Source organism: Trifolium pratense, linkage group LG5 (assembly GCF_020283565.1).
Source record: "Trifolium pratense cultivar HEN17-A07 linkage group LG5, ARS_RC_1.1, whole genome shotgun sequence".
Taxonomy (NCBI): Eukaryota; Viridiplantae; Streptophyta; class Magnoliopsida; order Fabales; family Fabaceae; genus Trifolium; species Trifolium pratense.
The window spans coordinates 23,172,293-23,199,780 of NC_060063.1; the positions used below are offsets into that span (position 1 = coordinate 23,172,293).

Here is a 27,488-nt window from a genome sequence, read left to right on the forward strand (position 1 = left end):
GCGATGGCATGGTACCAAAGCCTGCCCCCTCAATCTATCCACTCGTGGAGGGATCTTACAGACCAGTTCCCAATTGACCGGGCCAGCCCCCTCGACAATAGTAAAGAGCCGGGGATCTTGGGCAGTAATCGTCGAAGCAATGCCCCGAGGCTCGGGCGCAACCCAAGCCAGCTCCGGGTCGGTGATTGTGTCGACCAACTTATGTTTTGATGCCGCTTGGCTCCCCGTAGCCTCCTCTGTGTCTGACATTTCGAATACCTGAAAAGCAGCGAAGATAAAGTGAATTCGACAGTTATATCAAATCCACCATTTCACCGCAATTCAAGTGAAAGGGCGTGAAGTAGGACGAGGACGCTGTCCCCGACCAAAAGCCCTTATCAAAATGGCAAAACAAAGACAAAAACAGAGGAGAACCATTTAACAAAGCCTAAAAACGGGGAGAAGGTCCCTGACACAGAGTTTCAGCAAACTCATTTTCTCAAAGAAAAAGCGGGGAGAAGGTCCCCGACATTCATACAACTCATTTTTCACTTAAAATACTCGCGAAGGCGAAAACGGGGAGAAGGTCCCCGACGCAAGGTTCCACTAACCTAACTTTTGTTACGGGGAGAGGAAACAACATTTTCCTCCCCGACGCAAAACTCATAGAATTCCCAGAAATTCATACGATGTTCATCATCTCCTTCGTAAGTTCATCGCATTTTTCCAGAAAAACGAAGAAACGCTCATCACAATCATCAGGTGTTCATACACTGTCATGGCAATATTCCCAGAAAACGGACAAAAAACTCAAACTACGCCAAAAATCATAGCACAAAGTTGGCATTTGGCAGTGATTTCACCACAAATAAACACCAAATCACACTAAATACAGTGATTAAACACAAAGCCTAAACTAAAGCATCCCCAAATCAACACAGTAAAAGGAACACAAACAAAATGGGTATGAGGAAAGAAAAACCCATTCAAAACACATAAACCCAAAATAAACCAAAGTTTGCTCTAATCTAAACGCATTCAAAGCGAAAACACAAACCAAAGGCTTAGGTTTGGAAATCAAAACAGAGTAGAACACATTACCTGTTTGAATGAAGAACTTAAACTTATAAAAGAAATGGAGCTTTGTGAACTGTGAAAAGGGAGTAGGTGAGAGCAGCAGCAAGCAACGAATAGAGAAAGCTAGCAAAAAGTTCCAAATGATTTTCCTCTTTCCTATTTATAGACTGCAATCCCCCTGCACCCTGCATCGCGAAGCAATGCGCTTGATCGCACGACAGCCGTTGATCAGATCCAACGGCTCTGAGTAAAAGCCATCAAATGGCTAAGATTTGATCTATCAGAAAATCAAAAGGCGCGATAGATCCAACGGGTAAGAAACACCCTCGTAAAACGAGGTAATTAACGTCTGTTTCCAAGACAATCATCACGTCTCTTCGTAGCCCACACACGTGGCGCTAGCAGGCGAAACGTCAAGTCCTTTCGCCTCACATCAATCTGACGATGCGCTCTTCGAGGATACCATCGATATCCTACAATCAATCTGTCCTCGACATCACGCGCAACCGATAATCCCGGGCAAGCGAAACAAACGCCGCAGAACGTGCCCGCAAAACTTGCAGCACCAACAAGACGCAATTCACACAATACTTCCTCGACGATTCGTCGAGGAACTAAAAAACCAATGACTTTCAAAGGGAAAATCCCTTCCACTGAACTCCTCCACGAACATCGTGGCGCGCATTGCGAGCAAAGGAAAACTTCCTCCTTGGAAAATCCTCCTCGACCTACCACAGAGAAATTTACGAACAACATATACTCTGGTCGCGCAAACGAGCAACAGTCACAGTCAATGAATCATGAACTCCTCCTAGGATTGACGGGGAAAACAACTCCTCGACATGCGGGCCTGGACCTTAAGTCATTACTCCTATGCCTAGGAGCAACGACTTGGGGGGCTCCTGTTCTGGACTGGGCCAAGGGCTGGCCCAATCACTTCTGCCCGACATTTGGGGCACGACCCAATAAGGGGAGACTTCCCCGACACGTCAGCCAATGATGTGCCCTGCTCGACATGATGGGTAAGCAGCACGTTAAACACGTGCTCATCTATCCATGCATGTTGATCCACTCCATCATAGCTTAACAGCTAAGCAGCACGTTTAGCACGTGCTCATTGACCCAACCATATCTGTCACGGAGCTTATCCCTTACCCGCGAATAGCGGAACAGCTCCAACCAAGATAGAGGCAAAATAACGGCCTCCCCTACGATACAGGGACTATCTTGGCAGTTGAGTCTATTGGGCCGGTTATCCCGGCCCAATAGACCAACCTTTGGCCCAGCGCTGGGGGCACTATATAAGCTCTCCTGTACAGGAGAGCCAGGTATTCTGATTCATTACTCACTATACTTTCTCTCTCTTCTCTTTGTATCTCTTGCACTCTTTACTGACTTAGGCATCGGAGCACCTGCAGGTACAAACCCCCCCTTTGGTGTGAAGCTTGCTCAACGGATCGGCCATCAACCTTCTCTGATCATCAGGTAAGATCAGGACCCTATCATTCACAAAAATATTATTAAATTTAAACCTGCAATTAAAAAGAACTACATAGGCACATATGCCTTCTAAACTACGCAACCTAAACAAAAGATATTACTAAAAATTAACAAATAATCCATTATTAAGAAAAAAATAAAAATAAATCCAAGGATAGAAATGGAATGACCAAGCACAAATTAGCAACGCATGACAAAGTCCATTCTCATTGTATTTGTTCATGTCGTGGACTCGTGGTTTAATTGATGCCTGGCCAATTTAATTATTTGACCGTTTTAGCAATGTCAATTTAGTGAACAATATTTAATGCAATTTTTTGAGCTGCTCTTAATCAACCATTTAGCCAATCAAATACCACTTAAATACCAAATGAATTAGTCTGCATTAGCTTAACTCAGTTGATAGGACATTGCATTATATATGCAGGGGTCGGAGTTAAAACTTCGGTCATCTCACTTATCCATCTTAAAGGTGAAATTTCTACAAACTAGACTTCTTGACAGAAAAATACCAAATGGATTATTAATCCCAAATCAAGCACTTTATAGTGGTTAATAAAATTTCCTGCTGTTTAAAAAAAAAAAAAAGACACTTTATAGTGAAGTTCCACTATTGATCTTTAACCCAATTTATTTTTTGCACAATCTGTAATCTTATTTGTAATTGAAATATGGTGATTCAAAACCTTCTAATTCAAGAATTTGCAAAGGCCAGATTGAACGTTAGCATCCCATGTCAAATATCAAATTAAGAATTTGGTTAAGTTAGAAGAGACTCGCACTATATCTTCTAAGTGCTCTTGGGTCAATATCATAGATAAGGTTTTTGACAAGAGAAACTTAATGCATTTTATTATTCAAAATATCATGATTACAAGGAGCTATCAACTCATAAATATAACGACTAGTCTTAGAAACGGTCGCCCTTGCTAAGGTGTGAGTAACACTATTCGCTTGTCGTTTGACAAACTTTTTACCTCAAAGTTAGGATATAGGCTCTGTTTGGTAAAATATAGCGGATAACTAATAAGTTAGCTTTATAGTGGATGAACTTATTGCGGTTAGCTTATAAGCTAGCTTTTAGCTTATAGCGAATAAATTAGCTGATTGAATTTGTAGTGTTTGCCCAACACGGTTGAACTAGCTTATAAGTATAAAATGACATAAAAAGATATGTTTAATTAATATTTAATTTTTTTTCAAGTAAGATGACAAAGGTAAAATTGGAAGAAAATATGACAAGCTATAAGCTCATAAGCTACTTGAAATAGCGTTTGACAAATAAGCTATAAGCTCATTTTTAAAAATTGTTACCAAACAGAACTTTTAGCTTATAAGCTAAAAGCTATAAGTTAGCTTATTGACCTTCCCAAACAGAGCCATATAATAATAACAAAGATTGAATACTAGAAATTATTGAACGAAATTCAAAGATACCAACGTTCAACCAATCGTTAGTTGGTTCAGTGGTGATTGACACTGAACTTGGTAGGGAGGACCGCAATTCGATCTCCTGCAACTACGATCGGGAGGAGGCTGAAACCACTTGATGTCAGAATTGACCCCCAAACCAGATTCAACTGGTGGTGAAAGTAAAAAAAATAAAATAATACCAACGTTCCTAGAAAGAATTGAATCAACTACTACTTTTGAATCACTTTTGAATCTCCGTTAAAATTACATTTGTTTCTATGAAAATGTAACTCGTTGTCATAATCATTGTATTGAAATTTTAAATATATTCATAAATGTCTTTTATTTTAATCATTATGGACATAAAAAAAATTATATGTAATCAATTCATTCTTCAAATTTTTGTCAGGTTAATTAATTTAATTAATATTTTCTCCGTCCCAAAATATAAGAATCAATTGATCACTGCACGCACACCAATGAATAACTTTGATTTCGAATATCTTTAATTGTGCATTACTAAAAATTATAGAAATTTGATATTTTAAAAATACTCGTTAAGATCTTATACGATGATATTTACATTTATATACTTTAAGCAAAATACGTTCAAAATAAGATATATGAATATTGCATTTAATCAAATAAGATCTTATAAAATTGGACGGAGAGTAAATTAATAATAGAACTATAGAAGAGACACTATGTACCAAAAAAAAAAAGAGAGACACTATGAATGCGTAAAACTTCCAAAGATAAATGATGATTTTTTTACCCTAATTAATTGATTGAAATTGAAATGTAGGGAAAATACAAAATAGTGAATGCATTCACCATTACCATTAAAAACTACCAAACATTATTTTAGAAACAAAAATTAAAAACAAGATTAAACCTAACAGAGAAGCTATTAAAGCAGGAATTTTTTTTTTTTTTTGACAAAAAGCATAAACAGTTTCATCACCTAAGAAATTCACATGCAAAATCACCTAACCATAATGAGTTCTGAAAGATTGTGAATATGCATTTTTCAATTTCATCATGTATACTTCCAAGCTCTGACATTCTTCCCAATGCGGAAAGCACAATAAGCATCAACACTCGCATAAACAACTTGTTCATCACTCAGCACTTTATCGTCCCAATAACTTCTTGCAATTTCACCACTCTGTTCAATTTCAAAACCAAGACATTTCTCAACGATTTCATCCACCGAAGCACGAGCTAGGTTTTCATCTTCATACTCAAGTTCAGCGTAATGCCTCAGATCCAACGGATCTCTGTACATCTCGAATTGGTACTCCGACGACTCCAACTTCTGGCGATCGGAATGGTTCCAGAAACCTACAAACGTGTGGTTAGGATTCTCAAGAAAGTTCCGGAGACTCCTTGGAACGTAGGTAGCGTGAGCTAGTTGGAAGATTAAGCAACGGTTACCGATACAGAGCTGTAAAGTATCAGCTGGAGGATCGCTGCCGCCAGGAGTCCACTGAACGCCGAGGCCGACGACTAAGTGTATGTCACGGCGGTTGAAAAAAAGTGTGGTGTAAATCCACTTTCTTACTACGGAAGCATTGGCGGTGACTGTTACTTTGATTTTGTTACCGTCCAAGTTGACGGTGTAAACGTCGTGAGTGTAAATGCGGTCACTGTCGACGATGATCGCCATTTTGGATTTTTGTGATGTGAAAGTGAAAGGAAATGGAAAAGAGTATCCGTTGTGAGTGGATTTGTGGAGAGCGGTTATGGACTTTATGGTGGCTGCACCATGCGGTTATGTAGGGTGGGTTTGTTCAAGATATTTTTAATAAAAATTTATTATTATTTTTTTAAAAATTTATTTTACTTTTTATATAGAATTTAATTTAATTTAATTTGGAGGGGATTGAAACCACTTGATACCGGAACTTGCCCCGAACTCTGGATTACTAAGGCCCCCTTCCTCTAGGAACCAGAAGGTGAAAACAAAAAAAAAAAATTAATTTATATAACAAATTTTTTTGATTATTTTATAAATGTTATTAGAAATTTACTTGTATAAATGTCTCGTAAATTAGTAGTCTTGTTTGTAGCTTTGAAACGACATTGATATTGAGCGACCTAGGTTTAAACTTAAGATTTATTTACACTTTTCTGTATTCAAAATGTGTGAATTTAAAGATTAATTTTTTTAAAAAAAATTATTCATAAATAGTGTAAAATAAAAGAGGTTTTAAAAATATAGATTGTGATGAATATTGTAGAGTCGTCACAATCGAATTAGGAGTATTGTGGAGCTCTCGGATGTGCTACAATCAAGATGGATTATCGATTGATAAGTCAGGACTCGGGAGAACATCACAATCGACTATGAAAATTTCGATTAATAAATTAAGAATTAGCGGTACAAGGATTTGATAAGACCGGCAGCAAAATCAAAAAAATATATAACTCTTATATTTTTACCCGATCAAAATCTTTATGAAAAAGTTTACAATATTGTAGTACATATAGAAAATATTCTGAATACTTTACCAAATCAAAATTTTTATGAAAGGAAATTACAATATAGTAGTATATATTTAAAAAACTTATCTCTCTAATAAATTTGGTTTTTTCTATTGGATATGTATATCCAATGTGTTTGATAAGCTTATCCAACAAATCCAACTATGAATTTGGTCAAAAACTAATACTCCATCCGTCCCAAAATATAAGCAAAAATGAGTCAAAAACTTGATGTACTTGATTAAAGATTTGGACCAAATACATTCACTTTTATTGACCAACTTTTGCTTATATTTTGGGGGAAATATATATTTACCCGTTCATATGAAAGTTTTAATTGGATATGTTGAAACCGAATTTAATTAGTTAACCGTTTGAGAAATGTCAATTTAGTGAGCTGCTCTTAACTATTTAGCCAATCAAATACCACTTTGAATGCCAAATGGATTATTAATGCCCAAATTAAGACACTTTATGATGAAGATTCACTAATATTTAACCCTATTTATTTTTTGCTTAATCTTTAACACTATTTGTAACTGAAATATGGTCATCCAAAACATGTATAGAATGAGAGGTGAGAGGCTAGGATGAGAATGGTTGAAGATCCAAAGGTTGGAGACTAGATCATGAATAAGTTTTTCAGAATAAGGCAATTGTGAATAGGTTTTTAGAATAATGCAAATGTAAATAGTTTTTTTTTTTTTTTTTTTTTTTTTTTGCAAAATTACACTACAGGTCCTTTATCTAATTTTTTTGTAACATTTTGGTCTTTTATCTTTTTTTTGTAACAATTTGTTCCTTTATTTGTTTTTTTGTAACACTTTTGTCTTTATCTTATTTATTTATAAAAAATAAATGACCAAAGTGCTATAAAAAAAAGATAAAGGATCAAACTGTTACAAAAAAAGAACTAAAGTGTTACAAATAAAAAAAATAAAGGACTAAAGTGTTACAAATAAAAGATAAAGGACCAAAATATTACAAAAAAAAAGATAAAGAACCAAAATGTTACAAAAAATAAGATAAAAGACCTGTAGTATAATTTTGTTTTTTTTTTTAATCGTATCCGCCTCCTAACCTAACAAATTTGTAGGATAGAAATTATAAAAGGTAAGTAGGATAGAATAAGGCAATAAACTAGATTATATGATTAATTTATTATATCTCATTAGTGCACCAAACAAATAGATTATAGTAGTAAAATATGATTAGTTTATCATATTCAGTTTTTTTATTCTGACCATCAAATATCCTTATTGTGGAGATCTGTGATCGAATTTGAACACTTACATAAAATATCTTCACAGGCAAACCACAAGGCTTTTTAACCAAGAGACCAACTATATGTATCAATTGAATTTTATTTTTTATTACTAGCAGTAGATGATCAAATTGCGGTCCTCCCTACTAAATTTAACGTGAATCACCACTAGACCAACAATTGATTGAATATTTTATCTTATTTTTTTTTTTTTACAAAAAACAATCGCCAATTTATGATCATAATATATTTTCACATTTACGATGATAAAGCAATTAGGACAAGAGAGGGAGTTGAAATTCAGAAATTGCCAAAAACAAATAAGTAGCATTGACTCATCTTGAACCACTACTCTTGAGGGGACTAGCGACCAAAAAGCATAGCGTCAAAATATATCCTATATATATATTAGTACAAATTTTCACCATTAATTTGTTTCATTACCCTTATAACGCCTTATATAACTCAATCCAATTATCCTCTTATCCTTAATTTGTGTTCTATAATCTATTAAGAGAATCATAATCACTATTGTTGTAAAAAAAAATCAAAACAAAATGAAGGTTTCAAGTTTTTCAACTATGATCATTCTCGTGACCATTTCATTCATTTTTTTCATACCACCAATTCAATGCGCTCGACCAAATCCAGACTCAGACTTAGTCCAACAAATATGTCAAAAATCACCTAATTACAGTCTTTGCCTTATAACATTAAGATCAAATGTAAATTCAAATGCAAATTTAGATTCAAATATAAATCCACATAAATCAAATGAAGATGTTTCAACATTTGCTCATAAAATCCTTGAGGTTGTCGCGGCAAAAGCACCACTCATATTACGACAACTTCAAAATAGCGATGCGCAAACCGATCACACGCAACTTAAAAGTTGTTTGGATAGTTGCATTACTTCTTACACCAAGATATCAAATGAACTTATGCCACAAGCTCTAGAATTTGTGGACAAAGGTGATTTGAATAGTGCAAAAGAGAATGCAAATATTACAGGAAATTTAGCTGAAGCTTGTGAGAAGGATTGTAGTGGCACTACTAGTGCAACTATTTCACCAATTGGGGATGGTAATCAATATGTGCAAGATATGTGCGCAATTATTGTGTCTATGATTACCAATTTTCCTCAATCAAATCAACAAACTTTGGCATAAATTTTTTAGTATAGTAATTTTTGGTTTTTTTTTTTTTTTTTTTTGTGACTAAAATTATGGGTTTGTCTTATTTTGTGTATATATTGTATTGATATATTTATGCCTTTTATGACCTTTGAGTTTTTGTTTTCTTATGTTGATAAATATGTTTCCATAATTTATACATTATAAAACATGAAGTTAAATCTTTACCACAGTGATATGGATGGTGTTTACGTGACCACAGTGGTGTTTTTGTAGCCGCCGGAACTACATGGGCTGAAGGAAATTGCGTTGTTATCGAAGGAGAAGTGATTGCATTACTAGAAGCTTTGAGAGGAGTAGAACAAAAATGCTTATCACGTGTTATTTCTGAAACGGACTCGAAAAGTGTGGTGGATGTAATTCAAAGCGTTCGTGTTGGTAGTTTAGAATTTAGTTCAATCATTTGTCATATTGAAAATGTTTTGTTATCAAATCCAAACTTTGTGGTAAAGTTTATTAATGATAACAGTCAATTATATGGTATTTTTACTAGTAATTTAGGGTAATTTTAATAGCAATTGAAGTCAAAAAGCAAGCAAATACCTGAAAAAGTGAAGTTACTTGGCCCGGAAGCAAGAAAAATGGAAAAAGCATAAAAAAGAGCAAAAATATAATAAACAGCGCACCCACGATAAGAATCGGCGTGGCACGATGACAAGGCGGTTTAAATTGAAGAAAATCTGCAACAAATCTTTACCATCGTACCACGATGACTTGTCATCGTGGCACGATGATGACGGCAAAAGCACACAAAGAATCTTGAGAAATCTTCCATCGTACCACGATATGATCCATCGTGGCCACGATGAGGCAAAATTACACACCAACGTGGCCACGATGGGTGCGATGGACGCGCATAAAAGTCCAAGACCCAGCTGAAAAACTATAGATAGAGTTTTCCTCCTCCACTATTATTCATTAAGAAATATTGAGAACAATTCAATATTTACAAGAGAGTTAGGAGAACTCTAAGGAGGAGGCAAGGAGGGCTCAGGTGCTCCGAGGGCATAAGGGTAATCTTTATGCTTACTTTTACTTATTGTTTTGTTATGGTGTTTAGTAGCTAAACCCCATCAGGGTTAGGTCAAGTAGATGAACTCCCCTAGGATTGCTTGAGACATGTAACCTGGTTATTTTCCAAGTCTATTTACAAATTGCTATTCATTTATTATCTGTTAGTATCTGTATTTATCATTTTATACACTAGCATATATGAACGTGCACATATTTTGTTAGTAATTAGGGTCGAAGTGGATATCGTGACACATCTAAGACTTCAGAACCAAAGAGATACAATAACTTACTTATATGAGACCATTAAATTCAGTATATGTGGTTAGGTTTGAGATTAAGAATCACACATAGTTAAATTCTGTACTGATATTAGGGAACCGGTCACGCTAGAGAACTTGTTAAATTAGGAACCTCTAAAGGTAAGGATCCCCATTAAAGGCTGAACTCGTTAAGGTAAGGACAAGAAATAACGAAGGCTAAACCTAGTTTGATTGATTCACTCTAAACAGATTACAATAGAAGTAAGTATAGTTATACTAGGCTTACTTTAATAGATATTAATCTCCAGATAATACTTCGATAGTAAGCAGAGATAGCGCCAGTTACCAAGCAGAAATAGGGGAGAAATTTGAAAGTACTTAACCACTAGTTTCATCCGAAACTCAACTCTTTATTACAACTGCTCTTTACTTTAACTACTATTTACTGTTACTTGTCAAAACCCCCACTCAATCAAACAAAGCGAATGCAAAGTCTTTTACTTTAATTTACTTTTATTGCACAAAATTCCTAATCAAAACTGGTAACTTTGGCACAATCCCTGTGGAGAACGATAACTTACTACTTTATTACTTGGTAGCGATTCTGTGCACTTGCAGAACCACCGTCAATTAAGCAGCAAACGAATATGATGCTCATATACTAGTTAAGGCAATCATTTTTTGGTCCAGCCGCTGTACCTTTGAGACATTACCCTTATATATTACTACTTTATTAAATAATGAAATGATATGAGTTGTTGTTTGTAAATAAAATATTTACAAAAAAAAAATGAAGTTAAATGGGACTTTGACCGTTTTTTCTACCAAAAAAATGAAGTTTTCTTTAAAAAAAATAAATTTAAAACCTGCGAGCTTGTTGTATTAAATAGCCTTTTAGCTAGGCAATAGTAAATGCAATTTATAAAATTCATTATTTATTATTTTCTCCATCATTGTCATATTTTATGTGATGTTGCAGCTATCTTTATGTGAAGTAGTTATTAAGATTGAAATGATTAAGGGGGTTTGGGAGAAGGTTTGTCTCCCAAATGACAAAGTAGGTTTAGGAGTTAAACATAATCTAACTTTTTTCAACTATGATCTGTTAAGTAAATGGAAATAGAGATGTTTAAAGATAGAAATGCTATATGTATGGTACAACCTTCTTTGTTCTAGGTCTGGATCTTTCCCTAACAAAGGTTTTATGTGACGGTTATAATATAAGGAAAGATTTGTTATATAGTGGAGAGATATTTGTTCTATTGGGGGACGGCTATGTTGGTAATGGTTCATCAATTAACTTTTGGCGAGAAAAATGGATCGGAGGTACTCTTCTCTGTTATGCGTATCCTCAATTATTTTTCCTTGGGAGCTTTAAGGATGTCACATTAGCTAATAGAGGTAGATGGGTGAGTGGAGAGTGGCGTTAGCATTGGAATTGGTTTGAAGCTTTATCCAATATTGAGGCTGACGATTTAATTGAATTAGAAGGGGTATTAGAAGGTGTCAAACTACCTTCGGGTCATTAATAGGTCATTAGAAGGTGTCAGACTGACTTCGATTTAAAAAAGGGATTGTCTCAATCATCATTAATAGGTCATGTATTTTCTGCTTCAGCATGATAGAAAATTGTGATGAACACCTTTTTTTCACATCCCCTTTAGCGTGTCATATTTGGCATGAAATTTTCACTTGGCTTGTCCTGATAATGAGTTGAATAAGGTGGGATGAGAACATTTTCTTGATTTTGGCGATATATTGAAGCATAACAGGCATACGTAAGTGAGGCATCTTGTTTGGTGTGCAACTACTTTGTGGATTTGGTCACTTCGCAACCATGTTATTTTTAGAGGAGTCACGATTATTCTTTATCGTTTGTTGGAGAACATCAAGCTTGTGTCCTGGACTCCTGGTTTTGGTTCATTAGTAGGAGAGGGAGTAATTTATGTTATGTTTATTCTGATTGGTGCACTAATCCTGTAGTTTGCTTTAGATAATACTTAATGTTCTTTCTTTTGTAAGGATTATTGTACCCCATTGTACTACCTCATTAATATACATATTCATTGCTTATAAAAAAACATCGAATTGATCAAATTGATTAAATTGTGCAGTGGCGTTCGTTTTAGTGGCAGACCTATTCCGCCACTAAATTGGCAGTTAGTGACGGAATAATGCACTTAGTGAGGGAATAATTCCGCCAAAAAATAAAAGGTTTTTCTTGTAGTGTTAATATTAAAAAATAACCACTAAACATAATTTTATTTTTTATTTTACAGGTTTTTGATAGAGATTAATAGCTTAATATTAACTAAGATGGTTTAAAGTTGTTGTATAAAGGCATAAAATTGAAAACATTCGATTCAATTCAACCTAGCTAAATTACTAGAGTGTTGCATAAAGAAAGCGTGATCCTCAATCTCAAACTCGATGCCAAAATTCAGTACCCTCATCAAGACCGGACCCTAAACGATAGGCCCTCTATTGCCTGAGGAACCGTGCTAAGACTTTAAACCCTCGCTTGATAAGGATTCCAATGATAGAAAGTGTTCAATTTATGTGAATAAGTTTTTAAAATCATATTCGCCTCCTAACCTAGTCAAATAGAAATTACAAAGGACGAGTAGAATAAGATTAGTAATGTGGTCTTTCAAAAAAAAAAAGATTAGTAATGTGATTACTTCAAGAAAGAAAAGAAAAGAAAAATTGTTTAAAAAAAAAAGAAAAAAAAGTAGTAATGTGATTGCTTCATCAAACGGGCCCTTATTGTAGAGATCCGAGATCTAATTTGGACGAAATTTTCTCATTCCACCACTCACTTTATCGCCTACTCCCTAGCGCGCAAAAAAATCGGAAAATACGTTCCGAACTGTTTTTCTAATGTAAAATTTACACTATAAAAAATTCGGAAAATGTTTTCCGAATTGCTAGGAGGGTAGGGGAGAAAGTGAGTGGGTGGGATGAGAAAATTTCAATTTGGACACCCACATACAATATTTTCACAATCAAACCACAAGACTATTTTTTTTTCTTTGATAAGTAACCACAAGACTATAATAACAGTAATCGACTACATGTATTAATTGCACTTTTTTTTTTTTTACAATTTTAATTGCACTTTTTTTTTTCTAAAAAAACAATTGCAAATTTATGATCATACTTTATTTTCACATTTATGATGTTAAAATAATTATCAATTGTACCTATTGATATTATCTTACAATTTCAATATAATTCGGTTCATGTACAATTATAATATTTATGTATTTCACATTCATGGGACCTTTTTAAAAAATAAATATAATTGTCAATCATTTGCATTAAGCATGTCATGATGTAGTATGTACTTTTCTAATGCCGGATGTAGTTTTTCATTTAATTAATCACTTCGAAAATGTTATATTGTAGCTAGATATTGTAAGTGTAGATGTAGATGGCAGATGAGAGAAAAAAAATCCTATAATATTCTTATAAACTATAATTAGGACAAGAGGGTTTTTTTTCTTTTTCTTTTTTGACAATGGACAAGAGGGAGTTGAAATTTAGAAATTGCCTAAAACAAACAAGTAGCATTGACTCAACTTGAACCATTGCTTTTGAGTGGACTAGCGACAAAAAAGCAAAGATCCAAATATATATATCCTAATATTGGTACAAATTCTCACCATTAATTTGTTTCATTGACATTATATAACTCAATCCAATTATCCTCTCTTATTATCCTTAATTTGTATTCTATAATCTATTAAGTGAAGCATAATCACTATTGTTGTAAAAAAATCAAAACAAAATGAAGGTTTCATGTTTTTCAACTATGATCATTCTCATGACCATTTCATCCATTTTTTTCATACCACCAATTCAATGCACTCTATCAAACCAAGACTTAGTCCAAGAAATATGTCAAAAAACACCTAATAGCCAACTTTGCCTTCTTACATTAAGATCAAATTTAAATTCACAACATTATAAATCAGATGTTGAAGATGTTTCGAAATTCGCTCATATAACCCTTGAGGTTATCGCGGCAAGAGCACCGCTCATATTACGACAACTTCAAAGTATTGATGAGCAAACCGATCACACACCACTTAAAAATTGTGTGGATAGTTGCATTGTTTCTTACACCAAGATAACAAATGAAATTATGCCACAAGCTATAGAGTTAGCACACAAAGGTGATTTGAATGGTGCTAAAGAGAAAGCAACTCTTGTGCAAAATTTGGCTTATTCTTGTGAGAAGGATTGTAGTGGCTCTACTAGTGGAGAGGTTTCACCAGTTGGGGATAGTAATCAATATGTGCAAGATATGTGTGAAATTACTGTGTCCATGATTACCAATTTTCCTAAATCAAATCAACAAACCGTGGCATAGATTTTTAAGTAGTAATTTTGGGTTTGTTCTATTTCGTGCATATATTGTATCGATATGACCTTTGAATTTTTGTTTTCTTATGTTGATAAATTAATATTTTCCATAATTTGTACATTATAAAAAATAAAGTTAAAAGCTGCGAGCTTGTTGTATTAAATAGCCTTTTTGCTGGGCAATAATAAATGCAATTTATAAAGTTCATTATTTATTACTAAAATACTATTATTTAATATTTTTTTTGTCAAGATTTACTAATATTTATTTATTCTTTGTTATTATTATCTTCATCATTATCATATTTTATTTATGTGAAGTGGCAGCTACCAATTAAACAAGAAAAAAAAAAGAAGCAAAATAACATCAATTGTGCTACAATTGGCCCAACCCATATGAGTTGTCTTTCTTCACCCGTGGATTGGGCCGGTTGAACATTTTGAACCTGAACCGACTCAAACCGACCCATTGTCCATCCTTATAGTAGTTTATCAACATTGAATTATTAAATTGTTAAGAAACTTATAATCTTTAGACAAGTATTTGACTTTTATATATAATATAAATAAATGTTGGTGGTTGAAAAAAATTCACTTTCAATGCAATGAATGCACGAGTTTCAAGACAAAATTTTCTTATTTATGTGTTTAACTAGTGCATCGAGTGCACTATTTAACATTTTCCTTTTTTTATTACTAAATTCACCTTATTTTTTATTTTACAGTGTTTTGATAGAGATTAATAGCCACTAAATATAAATATTGATAGCTTAGCACCACATATAGGTATGGTTCAAAATTGTTGTATAAAAACGTAATATTACAAAATTCGATTCAATTTGCTGCTTTTTTTGGACAAAGAGTTTTTTCTCGAGCAAGAAGAGAAAATATATAAAAGTATATACAGGAGCAAAAAGGAATAGTTTTGACCCATATATTATCATTATTTTCAATTGTTAGTTTCTACAAAAACATGCACATCATTTAGAGAAGAGACTCAAAATTTGGCCTCGAGAACTTTCTAAGACATCACCATGACAGATCCATAATATAGTAATTATAACACATTTTATACAAAACTATCTTTTTGGTTTTTTTTTATCAAGTAGGCTAGTGGCTAGAAAATTCACCTTAAAGGTGAATAAGTGGAGTGTCTTAAGTTCGAATCCGGGCTCCAATTACTAATTCTGCAGAAATCTACTTTTGACCTTCAAATTCAACATCGTCTACTGAACGCATCGTAACTCCAAATTCGACGAAATTGAAATGTCAACAAGGGTAATTTCGTTAGTTTTCTAGACATGTAAATACTATTAAAAAATGAGCTACAAGGTGAGAGACATGACGAAAATACCAGCAGTAGTGCCATACGATAATAAATTTGGACATACTTTCACTAAAACGGTAATTAATCTCTCTCTGTAACTCCAAATTTAGTGGAGTTTGATTCTGTGGAAAACTAACTCGATTGCAGTCATTTCGGTACCTGTTTAGTGAATTATTGATCCAAATTGAGTTCTATGCGAAGCTTTGAACTTGAGGCTCAGAAACAGATTTTGTGCAGAATTTTGGTGGGGGGCAAAATCCAAAAAATTATAAAATACAGGGGTGAAATTCCGGATTTTAAAATAGGGGTAAAATTCTGATTTTTTCAAAACAAGGGATAAAACTGCATTTAAACCTTAATTTTATAATTTATTGTAGTGTCATGAATTTAATATGTGAAGACAATAATATCATATAAACGGAATCACATTACATAAATATATAAATATAAAAATATAAGTATTAACTAAAAATACAATAGGCAAGTGGCCGGCTAACCCCAATGTCCCTACATATATATTAGAGAAAATCATCCACATTGGTATTGGTACTATTTTAATACATCTAACTGGATTGGTATTTGTCAAAAACCGATTGGTATTGGTACTATTTTAATACATCTAACTGGATTGGTATTTGTCAAAAACCGATTGGTATTGGTACTATTTTGATACATCTAACTCTCTCACATTGCTAATGGTAGTTAATATTTACAAAATTCATACACCTCAATCCACTGAGCGTCTTCTATAAAGGATAAAATTGTGAGAACAATTCTTCAAAATATGGTGCATCACACTTGAGCTAGAATAGAATGTAACATTGGCGTTAGAAAGAAAGAGAAGATGTTATATGCCCTTTAACCCCATAATCTCAATTGGGAGTAACTATTTCAGTAAGTTAAGAGTCTCACATCGTATAAAAATCGAGGTTATTATTAGTTTATATACATCAGCCACACATCTCAATTCAACGAAACACATTTTACAAAAGATTTATAAAAGTTCACATTCGATTCAAAATAGACAATACTTTAAAATGTGATGGGACGCATTTGAATGAACAGATTCCTTTAAGAACTTTTGAAAAGTGAATTAGTCGCTAACCCATGCTCAATAATTGCAACCACATGACCCTTGTCTTGCACACACACACCATAGCACGAGAAGCTTCTCTATAATAATAGCTTGATCAAATAATATAGCATTGTCAATCAAATCTTTGCTAACATAATTAGTTTCGGTTCAGAGTTTGACTTTAGTTTCAAACTATTATAGCTGGTGGTATAATCCTTTATTCTGTTTGGGCATTGTATGATTGTTTATGATTTTTTCCTTGACTCTTTGTAAATATTTGTAGTCAATCTCGATATACCTTATACTGAGGAAACTGTTTTATTAGTATATATCACATTTTGTCTTGTTAAAAAAACAATATGTCATCGTCCAATTTTTTAATTTACAATTCTTAACTAATATTCTTACGTAACTCATCAGCAAAACCCTTTTAATATAGGGTTTACTATATATGAACCCGACGAACAAAAATTTAAAATTATTAGTTGAAACTTGAAAGAGAAGGGAAAATGAATTTTGGAATAGAAAATAGAGAGTAATTTTTTTATTTATCATTAATTTAATCTAATTCTGGAGTCTGGTATCAAGTAATTACAGCTTCCTTTAAATTGAAGTTACAACGATCAAACCGTAATTCTTCTTATCAAATTTATTGTCAATCACTACGAAATAATTCGTCTTTGTTGTTACACTCTTACTAATGTGGACAAACATATTAAAGCATTTAATTGCTAGGGCCTTGCGGATTGCGTAATTTAAGAATCCACGTGCTATGTGGTTTTGTCTTTGGAAATGTGGCTTTGACGTAAAAAGAGTAAAACAGCACATGATCGTGCAAAACACCTTCTTTATTGCCTAATAATTAGTGGATATTAATCCAACAAAATAAATTAGTCAATGATAGCGACTTGCTCTTTCTTCGGTCATGGCTCATGAGATGTGGGTAACGAATACTCCCGTCCGTTTCAAAACATAAGTCATTTTAGTTAAATTACACAAATTAAGAAATGTAATTAATGTTGTATAGAAAAAAATAAATTATGAGTTGGTTTACAAAATTGTCGTTCATTAATGATATAAGAAAGATAAATTGAATAATTAAAAGAATAGAGAGTATTAAATAGTTATGGGTATAATATGAAAAATAGCATTAAATGTTTCATTGGTAATGTAAAGTTACTTATAATTTGATACAAATTTTTTTCTCAAAGTGACTTACATTTTGAAACGGAGGGAGTAACAAGTATTAAATCGAAATTTTCATAAATTGACTTAATTAAATTATATATATTATTTTAGTAAAATACTAACTTTGACATATCAAAGTTTATGTTGTGTAGCTCGAAGCTTCCCTTTTATTCGAATAATGTACATAGCTTGAAGCTTTCAGTGACTTTTTTGAAATTTAATACGAAGTTTTTAGATAACAGTTAGTTCCACAGCCCAATCATAACTCCGAGTCCAACTATATTGACTCCAAGAACCCAACGCAGTTATAAGGGCATCAAGTTGCAGTGATTTTGCATATAATTGAGGGAAGTTCATGAAATCTCATAAATACACAAAATTTAAAAAGAATTTTTTACATCTAATTTATCGATACTTTTTCTGTCCAGAATATAAATAAAAACTATTCAATAAAAAGTTGATGTATTTGGTATAAAATTTAGACCAAATACATTTTCAAAATTAACACAATGGTCAAAATAATTAAAAAAAAAAAAAAAACTTTTTGCATTAAATTTATAATAAATCTTCAATGCATTCACATTGACCATTTAAAAATTGTTGAGTCTTATAATTAAAAATTGACAAATTTTTTTTTATAAACTTAAAAATTGATATTCATATAACATTTCTCATGACATACATATACACCACAGTTACACTAAAATGTGGGTATAATGTCCGAGTGAGCTCAATTGATAAAGACATCATATTTTATATATATCGACATCCCACTTGTTTACTTTAAGGATGACATTTCTTCTTTTTTTTTTGTCAAGTAGCTTAGTGGCTTAGAAATTTCACTTTAAAGATAAATAAGTGGAGTTTCTGAGGTTCAAACCCCGGTTCATGCATAATATATGCGATGTCTCTACTAACGGAATTAAGCTCACAAAAACTAAGGGTAACATTTATAGCCACTAGACTACCTAAATTTGTTTTTTTTTTATAATAAATCTCTTTGCATTTAATTTATCAATATTGTATATTCTCTTTTCAAAATTAACACAGTGGTCAAAAAAATTAAATAAAAAAAAACTTTTTGCATTAAATTTATAATAAATCTTCAATACATTCACATTGACCATTTAAAAATTGTTGATTTTTATAATTAAAAATTGACAAATTATTTTCTATACAAACTTAAAAATTGACATTCACATCGACCATTTCTAATAACATAAATATACACCGAGATTACACTAAAATGTGTATATAAAGTCCGTAAACTTAACTCAGTTGGTATATAAGATTCGCATTTTATATACACTAAAGGATTCAGGTTTGAACCCAAATACTACAACAAAACCAAAAAATGTGGTAGAAAAATTTGACATATAGGAAGAAAAAAAAAACACAAGAGTGTCTATGTAATTGTGTATGAGTTCAACATAGACATGGATGGGGCCACAAAATGAAAACTAGATATGCCAACTGTATTTGATTTAGATATACACATCACCGTCACACACCTCCTATTTTTCCTCAATTTCCTCACCCCAAATGAAGACAGCACATACCATAATGTCATTAGATTTCATATAGATATATTCATAAGGATCTTAGTTTCATCGTTTGAACAAATCTTAACAACATTGTTAATTTGTTACACTATATTTTATCTTACCTTTTTTATATCTTATTTCTCTATCTATAGTATACTCTTAACCCTCTTTCCCTTATATCTCGCTATCTTTTCATTTTCAACTCTTCCTCTTCATTGGATCTTATTGGGTTGGTAGTTGGTACTTTGTTGGTTCATTCCCCTTCACAAAAAAAAGGTATCATATTTTGTACATTTGTTTATGTTTATGTTTGTATTATTATTGTTAATGTTTGTTATATTTTTTGTTCATTTGTTGTTGTTGTTGAAATGACTTCAAATTGTTTAAAGATTTATCCTTTATCCATTTTCATGGATGCCCATTATCTCATTTGGGGTATTGTATTGACTTTGAGGGTATGAGACTTTGAGGTTTTACATTTTTTTATTAATTTTTTTTTCTGGGGTTGATTTTTTATTTGTGTTTTTTAAGAGTTAAGATTAAAGAATTGTTTTTTTATTGTTCTTTGATGTTGTTACCTTATATGTTCTCAATGCTTTGATTATTCTCTATAAAGCTTTTTCTCTCTTTGTTCCTTTCTTGTCAAGAAATTTTTGGTTTTTGTTTTGTCTTTATTTGAAAAAATGGGCATTTGGGTAGCTTAAAGTTGTGTCATTTTGTTTACTTCTTCATTCTTCCATCTCCAAAGATAAAACTCATTAAACCCATTAAAGGGAAGATTGTTGATTAGGTTTGTCTCTTGTTGTAATGCAGGTTTTAGTCCATTCATTGGATTATTACTTTTTTTAGTAATTTGTTTTTGAAGGAGGAGTGGAGGTGGAAAAATAGAGCTTTAGAAAGGAAGAGAAATAGTTTTTGAGGTTAATCATTACTTTATTATCGTGTTGGTTTATGTTATGATCAAAGGTATCTGAATTGGCAGAGGATATCTGGTTTACGCCAAAAAAAATAAAAGTATCTGAATTGTGATTGAGTTGTAGTGTTGCAAGGAGTGTTCTTAATGGTTTATGATCAATTAAGGAATTGGTTTATGATCACATTTGTTGAGGAGATTTTTTTAAATTCAAGGATTGATTTTGTGCTAGAAGTTTAGTGGAATTGTGTTTTTGTTAGAATAATATAACAAGGTTGAAGAATTTGGATTAGATTTGTGGTGTTTGAAATGGATCTTAGAAGTGGAATGGACAAGGATATTGAAGTTGATCTTGAAAGTGGAATGCCACTAATCGAAGATAACTCGAGTAGAATCTCTAATCCAAGCACTACGGCAGAAGGGAAAGCGTTATTCGCTAATATTCCTTTCGGGTTTGCTAGTGGTCAAGACGGAGCAAGTTCGTATTTTAATGAACCAAATTTAAGTGGAGTTTCTTTAGATGTGATGAAAGTGATAAACAATAACCCGGGGAAAGAGAAACGTAAAAAGGCGTCGTCGAATAAAAAGTCCGGCAAACCTCCAAGACCACCAAAAGGTCCATCATTGGATGCTGCTGATCTTAAGCTAATTAGGGAGTTATCTGAACGTGCGTTGTTGAAGCGTGCAAGGGTAGAGCGTATGAAAGCATTGAAGAAAATGAGAGCTGCTAAATCATCATCGTCGTCCAATACAAGCAGCGTTTTGGCCCTAATTTTCACTATTATCTTCTTCATTGTGATAATCTACCAAGGTAAATTTTTTTACACAAGTAAATTTTATTGTGGATATGACATTTATTTATAATCTTTTGCACTAAAACATGTAGCGGTTTAGCTAAATCGAAAAATATGATGACATGAGAATATTAACTGTCTCTAAACTGTTTTCTCAGTTAGGCCATTTCAAATTTTGATATTAATACTTAAATTACTATGTTGGTGAGTAGTGAGTACACCAGACATCATCGGTTAGGTAAAACATACACGGATAAGCACCTTTAGGTTGGGAGTTACTCGGTAGAAAGACATTTTTTCAACATGCAATATTGAGTTTTCATTTCCATTTTCATGTCATGTTCTGTTCACTTAGTATTTGATTCTGGCTAAGCAGACCAGTTTCGAGGTGTTTGTGCGATTTTAGCCTTTTTTGCATGTATCATTTTCAATACATTTATATATTTTTCACAATGATTCTGCCAAACTCACCGTAAATTCAAACATTTACAATTGTGGTTAGCGAGAACACTTCAACATTTACTTATCTTAATTAGAACTTCCTTTTGCAGGCATGTCACCTGGAAAAAGCCCAGTGGCAAGTTTCCAAGGATCGCCTGTATCAGAAGAAGCTTTAATTTCGGTTCAGTACCAACTCAATCCGTCAAGTGATTCAAATGCACCGGGTTCAGAAGCACTCGAGTAAGTTTAAAATGCACCCTTCTCATTATACATCTCCCTTTGTGACGCAAATATTGATCATTTGAAACCTCCCTCCTGTATCTCCTGTGAAATGTCAGTGATTGTATTAATCTAACGGCTAAGTACAATGTCACTTAGCAATATATTAATCCAATGGTTGAGATTTCGCAAGAGCGGATAAAGTGACCAACTTTTTAATGTTACAAATTTGAAACTTTCTAATGTGGAAATTTTTACTTGATGGTTACAGTTTTGTACAGCGGGTAGCAGGTTCTGATTTCGATGAAAAATTGCGGAGAGATCAAGGTTAATGCAATCTTTTAAGGACTAAAAGAATGTCATCATCACCTGTATATTTAAAGAAGAGATGGCTTAGTTTTATTGTGATTCTCTTGGTAATTTATCCTTTTAATGTAATATTAATCAAACATTGAGGGGTGAGTTAAATTACCATAGCGAGTTACCACCGTTGTTTTTCATTGGCTTACCAAAAATGCTCGGTTACTTTATACCTCCTGAGCAACGTTTTTGTTGCTCATGATTCTTTTGCTTTTGAAGCTCAAAAGCAATGGTCCTGAATATATTAGCTTTATAATTAAGACAATATGTAGTGTTGTTTTACTCTTATCAATGGTTTATATCTTGATTCATTTGCATTGCTTATTGTTTTGGGATTTCTTGGTTCCTAGCATTGAAGAATCATGGTAAATTGTTTAGGAAGAATTCTTTGAAAATCATTTTAAAACAAAGTTTAAAAAAATGAACTTAGGACTTTATATTTTCTCTTAAAATTGAATTGGGTCTAACTCATGTTTAGAAAACTAGGTTAGGGTGAGAAATGTCTCGTTTATATAAACACACTTGATAATTTTAAGTCATATTTCACTCTGGAATTTTCAACATCTTTTGATCTTTATACGAAACTAAGAAATTTGATATATGACGAGCGTTTAAAAAATGATTTTTTTTTCTTTTTCATCTTAATCTTTTGGATGTCAAGGTGATTTGTTCCACGATAATTAGAATTTTAATGACCATCGCATAATATATAGGCTATGTTTTATAATATATCGAAGAAAACAATGCATATAAGACTCTTCTCTTCGTATAAAGAGTGCGTAAAGACATAAATAGTCCCAAATTGAAAAAGTTTGCATTTTATGAGTACTAAAACCATACTTTAATAGTATTCATAATACTGATATTTGATAAATTAATATGGGAAATTCATAATACATTTGTTTGTTCTGCTTCTGCGATAAAAATAAGATAATAAATTCAATTTCTGCGTGTAATTGTAGAAACTAATTTTTTTAAGATAATTTTTATTGTTGAATATGTCATGCATGCGATTAATTATTAAATTAATTCAAACAACTTTTTTATATAGTTTGGGTCCAAGTTAGAGAAAATGTGATACTTTGGAACCAAATTCAGATTCATGTGCATCATGTAATTTTATAAATAAGTAAGGAACATGTTATTTTGCCACCATACCTCAAAAAAAAAAATTGTTATTTTGCCAGCACCCATTCCCGTCCACACGAACCTTCCTTGTTTAGAACGTTGACACCTGGAACCAAAAGTCTTTTGGCAGACTAAAATTCAATTTAAATATTTGTTTGTGCTAAACCAGATTTAATATGGGACTAACTCTTAATCTAATATATTTATCCTACTGGTTACAACTGGACTACTGAGCTTAAGGATGGCATTGTAGAAAACTAAGTACAGTACTAACTCATTAAAGCTTAAATGCACTTTTGATCCCCTATTTTCAAAAAAATGAAGTTTTGGTCCCCTATTTTAAAAGCCAACTTTTTAGTCCCCCAATTTTAATTTTTTTTGAGTTTTGATCCCTCATTCCATTTTAAGGCTAATTTTGTTGATGTGACATTGTCACTAATGCATATCAGCGTCCACGTGGACAAATTTAATATCCATGTCATTATTTGTTTTTAATTTAATAAAACTTATTTTATAAAATAATTTAATTAAACCTAAGAAAGTTCATTAAAATAAAAAATCCAAAAATTCACAACCTCTAATTTATTAAACCTAAGAAAAAACAAACAATCACAACATGGACATGATCCTCTTTGATTCATATCAAACAATTGCATATTGAAAGCAAGTTTTGTGTTTCAAGAACCTTCAACTTTCATCATCATCCAACTTTATATAAAACCAATCTAGAATTAAACTTCAAACTTAAAATAATTTTTGGGTTTTCATTCAAACTCATCCAAAGTCATAGATAGTTTAAAGAGTATGAGTAATTTCTATTGAAACACAAAATCATCTCTAATTTCTTTTCGTTTTTAAAAATCCAAAAATTGTTGAGTTTGAACGGAAACCATAGGATTAGTGAAATCCATAAGGAAGGATTCTCTCCGACGGTGAATAAAATTCTAGTAGTTGAAGGTTTGATAATTAGGGTTTCAAATTTCATATTTTATAAGATTTAACAATTATTATTTCAGTTGAATATATAATTCTAACAATTAAAATATTTTATAAATAAAGTTTTATTGAATTTAAAAATATATAATAATGACATGGATATTAAATTTGTCCACATGAATGTTGCCACATCATTAGTTACAAGGCCACATCAACAAAATTAATCCCAAAATAGGATGGGGGATCAAAACTAAAAAAAAATGAAAATAGGGGGACTAAAAAGTTGGTTTTTAAAATAGGGGGACCAAAACTTCATTTTTTTGAAAATAGGGGGATCAAAAGTGCATTTAAGCCAATGATTAATTATAGAGAATACTAACAAATCTAAGACAAATGCGTCCACATTAATATTGATCTTAACTGAATCAAACAGTCAGATAGTCCACATTAATATTGATCTTACCTGAAACAGACAGTCAGATAGCCAGCAATCACGTCCGAAGTCGTGTAATCAGGGCCGTCTCCGACAATTTGGAGGCCCCGGGCTAATAATAAAAATGGACCCCAAATAAAAAATATATAATTTTTTTTTATAAAAAGAACATTATATATTTAAATTGTAAAGAACATAAAAAAATAGTCATTATAGGATAAGATGAGCAGCTCAATTGATTAAGCTAGTTGAGTTCAGGGTTTAACTTATTGTAGTAATATACTAACAACTAACAATTTTCCATTAATTGTAAAAAAAAAAATAGTCATTATATTTACTATGAATTGACCTCAAATAAAAAAAAATAACAACTACCAATTTTCCATTAATTAAAAAAAAAAAAATAGTCATTATATTTACTATGAATTGACCTCAAATAAAATTAAAAAATGCCACAGGTGAGATTTGAACCCACCACCTCCTCACAACTTGGAAACACTAAAACAGCCGCTGACCAATGAAGCAATAGCCAATTCATATTTTCTGGTTTCCGAAGAAATACTTAAAGCAATAATTTTAATTATGGGCTTAAAAAAAAAATTGAGGCTCCAATTTCTTAGAGGCCCTGGGCTGGGGGCCTGGTTGCCCTGGCCCAAAACCGGGCCTGCGTGTAATCCACAAAGGGGGATTGTAACCACATAGGCTCCGATATTTAAGTCAGTTCAGAGAACAGTGGTAAAAAATAGAATAACTGACCCTCTGATGAAGAGAGTTTATATATAGAGCCCCCAACACTAGGCCAAAGGTCTCCATTATGGGTCGGGTTTATCCACCCATAATGGATGACTGCCAGGATTTTTACGTAAACGTAGGGATGAGTTGTTCGTGCTCATCATCCTGGGTCAAACCACTCCGATAGTCACGTGTATCGGATAAGTTTGGATGGCCTCATGTCCTCAGCGGAGGAGCATGTGGTAAATGTGCACAATTAGCCTAAGCGAATTAGGTCGTGGTCTTTTGGGCCGTGCTCGACGCTGGACCAATCTTTGGCTCAATCCAGAACAAATATATAAGAAGGAGGCATATTTTATCTAATTTCAAAGGAGTAAATTGTAAGGACATTTTATTCTAGTAAATTTATCTTAGTTGGCAGGGGCGGCCCTGATGGGGGTGCAGGGTGCCCTAGCGCGCCAGGCCTCCAATTTTAAAGGCCGCAGAAAAAAAAATCATGGGGTAGTAGTATTAGTAAAATTGGGGGTGTAAACCTTAATATATTACTGCAGCCCAATTACCAGGCCCAAATGACAATAAAAAAACACTGTTTTTTTTACAGCCCAATTGAAATGTATTTTATTGTTATTGATAGAATATGAATCTTTTTTATCTTAATTATAAGGATAATTATTTTCTATGTTATTTGCAATTTAAAATTGATGATGATTTTTTTTTTAAATTGTATTTATTTTTTATTATAAGAGACCGCTTTTAAAATTTGCATGTGGCCTCTAAAAACTCGGGATCGGGCCTGTTAGTTGGTAGGGCCATCAGATTTTATATGTTGAAATCAAAGTTTGAATTTCAAACACTTGACTTATTCACTTAAGGGTGTAATTCTAATCATTAAACTACTTGACAAAGATAAAATAAATTGTAAGGATATTTTTGAAATAACAACATTAAATGAGGAGCTGACCCTAGTTTTAGTGTAAGAAACATCATCTTTTCTATGAGACTTTGATCTCTTTTATTCATTTTAGAGTTATTTTCAGTCATTTGTTAATCTTGATTCATCTATCTTTTTTTATTTTTCATCTTTTTTTTTCCTGCTTTTATCGACATGTGTTATTCATATAAATTTGAGTTTTTTGTTGCAATTTGTTGTCTAAGTGAAACGACGTTATTTTATTCGTTGTGCGATGCATTTTGTTTTTCTTGTTTTAGTGTAGTATTTATTTCTGTTTGGATCGACATATCTATATATATAAATCCTAGATAGTTGTCCAATTGTCTATCTAAACTCTAATCCACAAACCAATGAAAACCTTTAATTTAGCCACATCATCCACTTACATGCATTTTTTTTTAAACCAAAAAGATGCTAGCTAAGAGCTAGGCATCCCAAAATATATAAATATATAATAACAAGTAGATATAAATGGAGGGGACTAGACCAAGACTCCATTTAAGAAACACAAAACCTGAAAACAGGTACGCCAAACTTGTTTTTTACATAACTATCCCTAATAAACATAGGTGCTTCATGCCAGTAAGTAATAGAATGTAAAGTAAGACCTTGATTAGCAAGTGTATCAGCAACTTGGTTTCCTTCTCGGAATATATGAGTGACAATACAGTTCATTTGCCTGAAGAGAACCATTGCGTTGTGCCATCTATTTTTTAATGACCAAGGTATAGTATCAGCAACATTACTAACAGCCGAGACCACTGCTGCAGAGTCTGACTCTAGCCACAGATTATGCCAATTGAACTGATGGGAAATTTCTATAGCTCTAATAGCACCACATAATTCAGCTTGATAGGAAGTAGAAATTCCTAAAGGTTCGGCAAAACCAAG

The 27,488-nt window shown here is 32.7% G+C and overlaps 3 protein-coding genes across 3 annotated transcripts; 2 read left to right on the forward strand and 1 right to left on the reverse strand.

Moving 5' to 3' along the window:
- Positions 1-5,008: 5,008 nt before the first annotated feature.
- On the reverse strand, positions 5,009-5,638 carry LOC123883855. Its single transcript, XM_045932793.1, has one exon. The coding sequence runs from the start codon at positions 5,636-5,638 to the stop codon at positions 5,009-5,011; it is 630 nt and encodes a 209-aa protein (XP_045788749.1).
- A 2,639-nt stretch (positions 5,639-8,277) lies between these two features.
- On the forward strand, positions 8,278-14,562 carry LOC123886272. The gene is made up of 3 exons (XM_045935606.1): positions 8,278-8,803; positions 9,130-9,393; positions 14,165-14,562. Exons 1-3 carry the CDS (start codon positions 8,278-8,280, stop codon positions 14,560-14,562), a joined length of 1,188 nt encoding a protein of 395 aa, XP_045791562.1.
- A 5,097-nt stretch (positions 14,563-19,659) lies between these two features.
- Positions 19,660-22,681, forward strand: LOC123884718. The gene is made up of 4 exons (XM_045933881.1): positions 19,660-19,965; positions 20,503-21,413; positions 21,948-22,077; positions 22,328-22,681. The coding sequence occupies exons 2-4, from the start codon at positions 20,912-20,914 to the stop codon at positions 22,386-22,388; spliced, it is 693 nt and encodes a 230-aa protein (XP_045789837.1). The 5' UTR covers positions 19,660-19,965; positions 20,503-20,911; the 3' UTR covers positions 22,389-22,681.
- The last annotated feature ends 4,807 nt before the right edge of the window (positions 22,682-27,488 follow it).

What these genes read in the sequence shown, in the direction of transcription:
- LOC123883855 (XM_045932793.1), bottom strand. Translation starts at nt 5,638, where the DNA reads ATGGCGATCATCGTCGACAGTGACCGCATTTACACTCACGACGTTTAC.
- LOC123886272 (XM_045935606.1), top strand. Translation starts at nt 8,278, where the DNA reads ATGAAGGTTTCAAGTTTTTCAACTATGATCATTCTCGTGACCATTTCA. An exon ending in TATTTCACCAATTGGGGATG is followed by an intron (nt 8,804 to 9,129) that starts GTAATCAATATG and finishes GTGTTTTTGTAG; the next exon opens with CCGCCGGAACTACATGGGCT. An exon ending in TGATAACAGTCAATTATATG is followed by an intron (nt 9,394 to 14,164) that starts GTATTTTTACTA and finishes ATTATAAATCAG; the next exon opens with ATGTTGAAGATGTTTCGAAA.
- LOC123884718 (XM_045933881.1), top strand. Translation starts at nt 20,912, where the DNA reads ATGGATCTTAGAAGTGGAATGGACAAGGATATTGAAGTTGATCTTGAA. An exon ending in CATTGTGATAATCTACCAAG is followed by an intron (nt 21,414 to 21,947) that starts GTAAATTTTTTT and finishes TTCCTTTTGCAG; the next exon opens with GCATGTCACCTGGAAAAAGC. An exon ending in CCGGGTTCAGAAGCACTCGA is followed by an intron (nt 22,078 to 22,327) that starts GTAAGTTTAAAA and finishes TGATGGTTACAG; the next exon opens with TTTTGTACAGCGGGTAGCAG.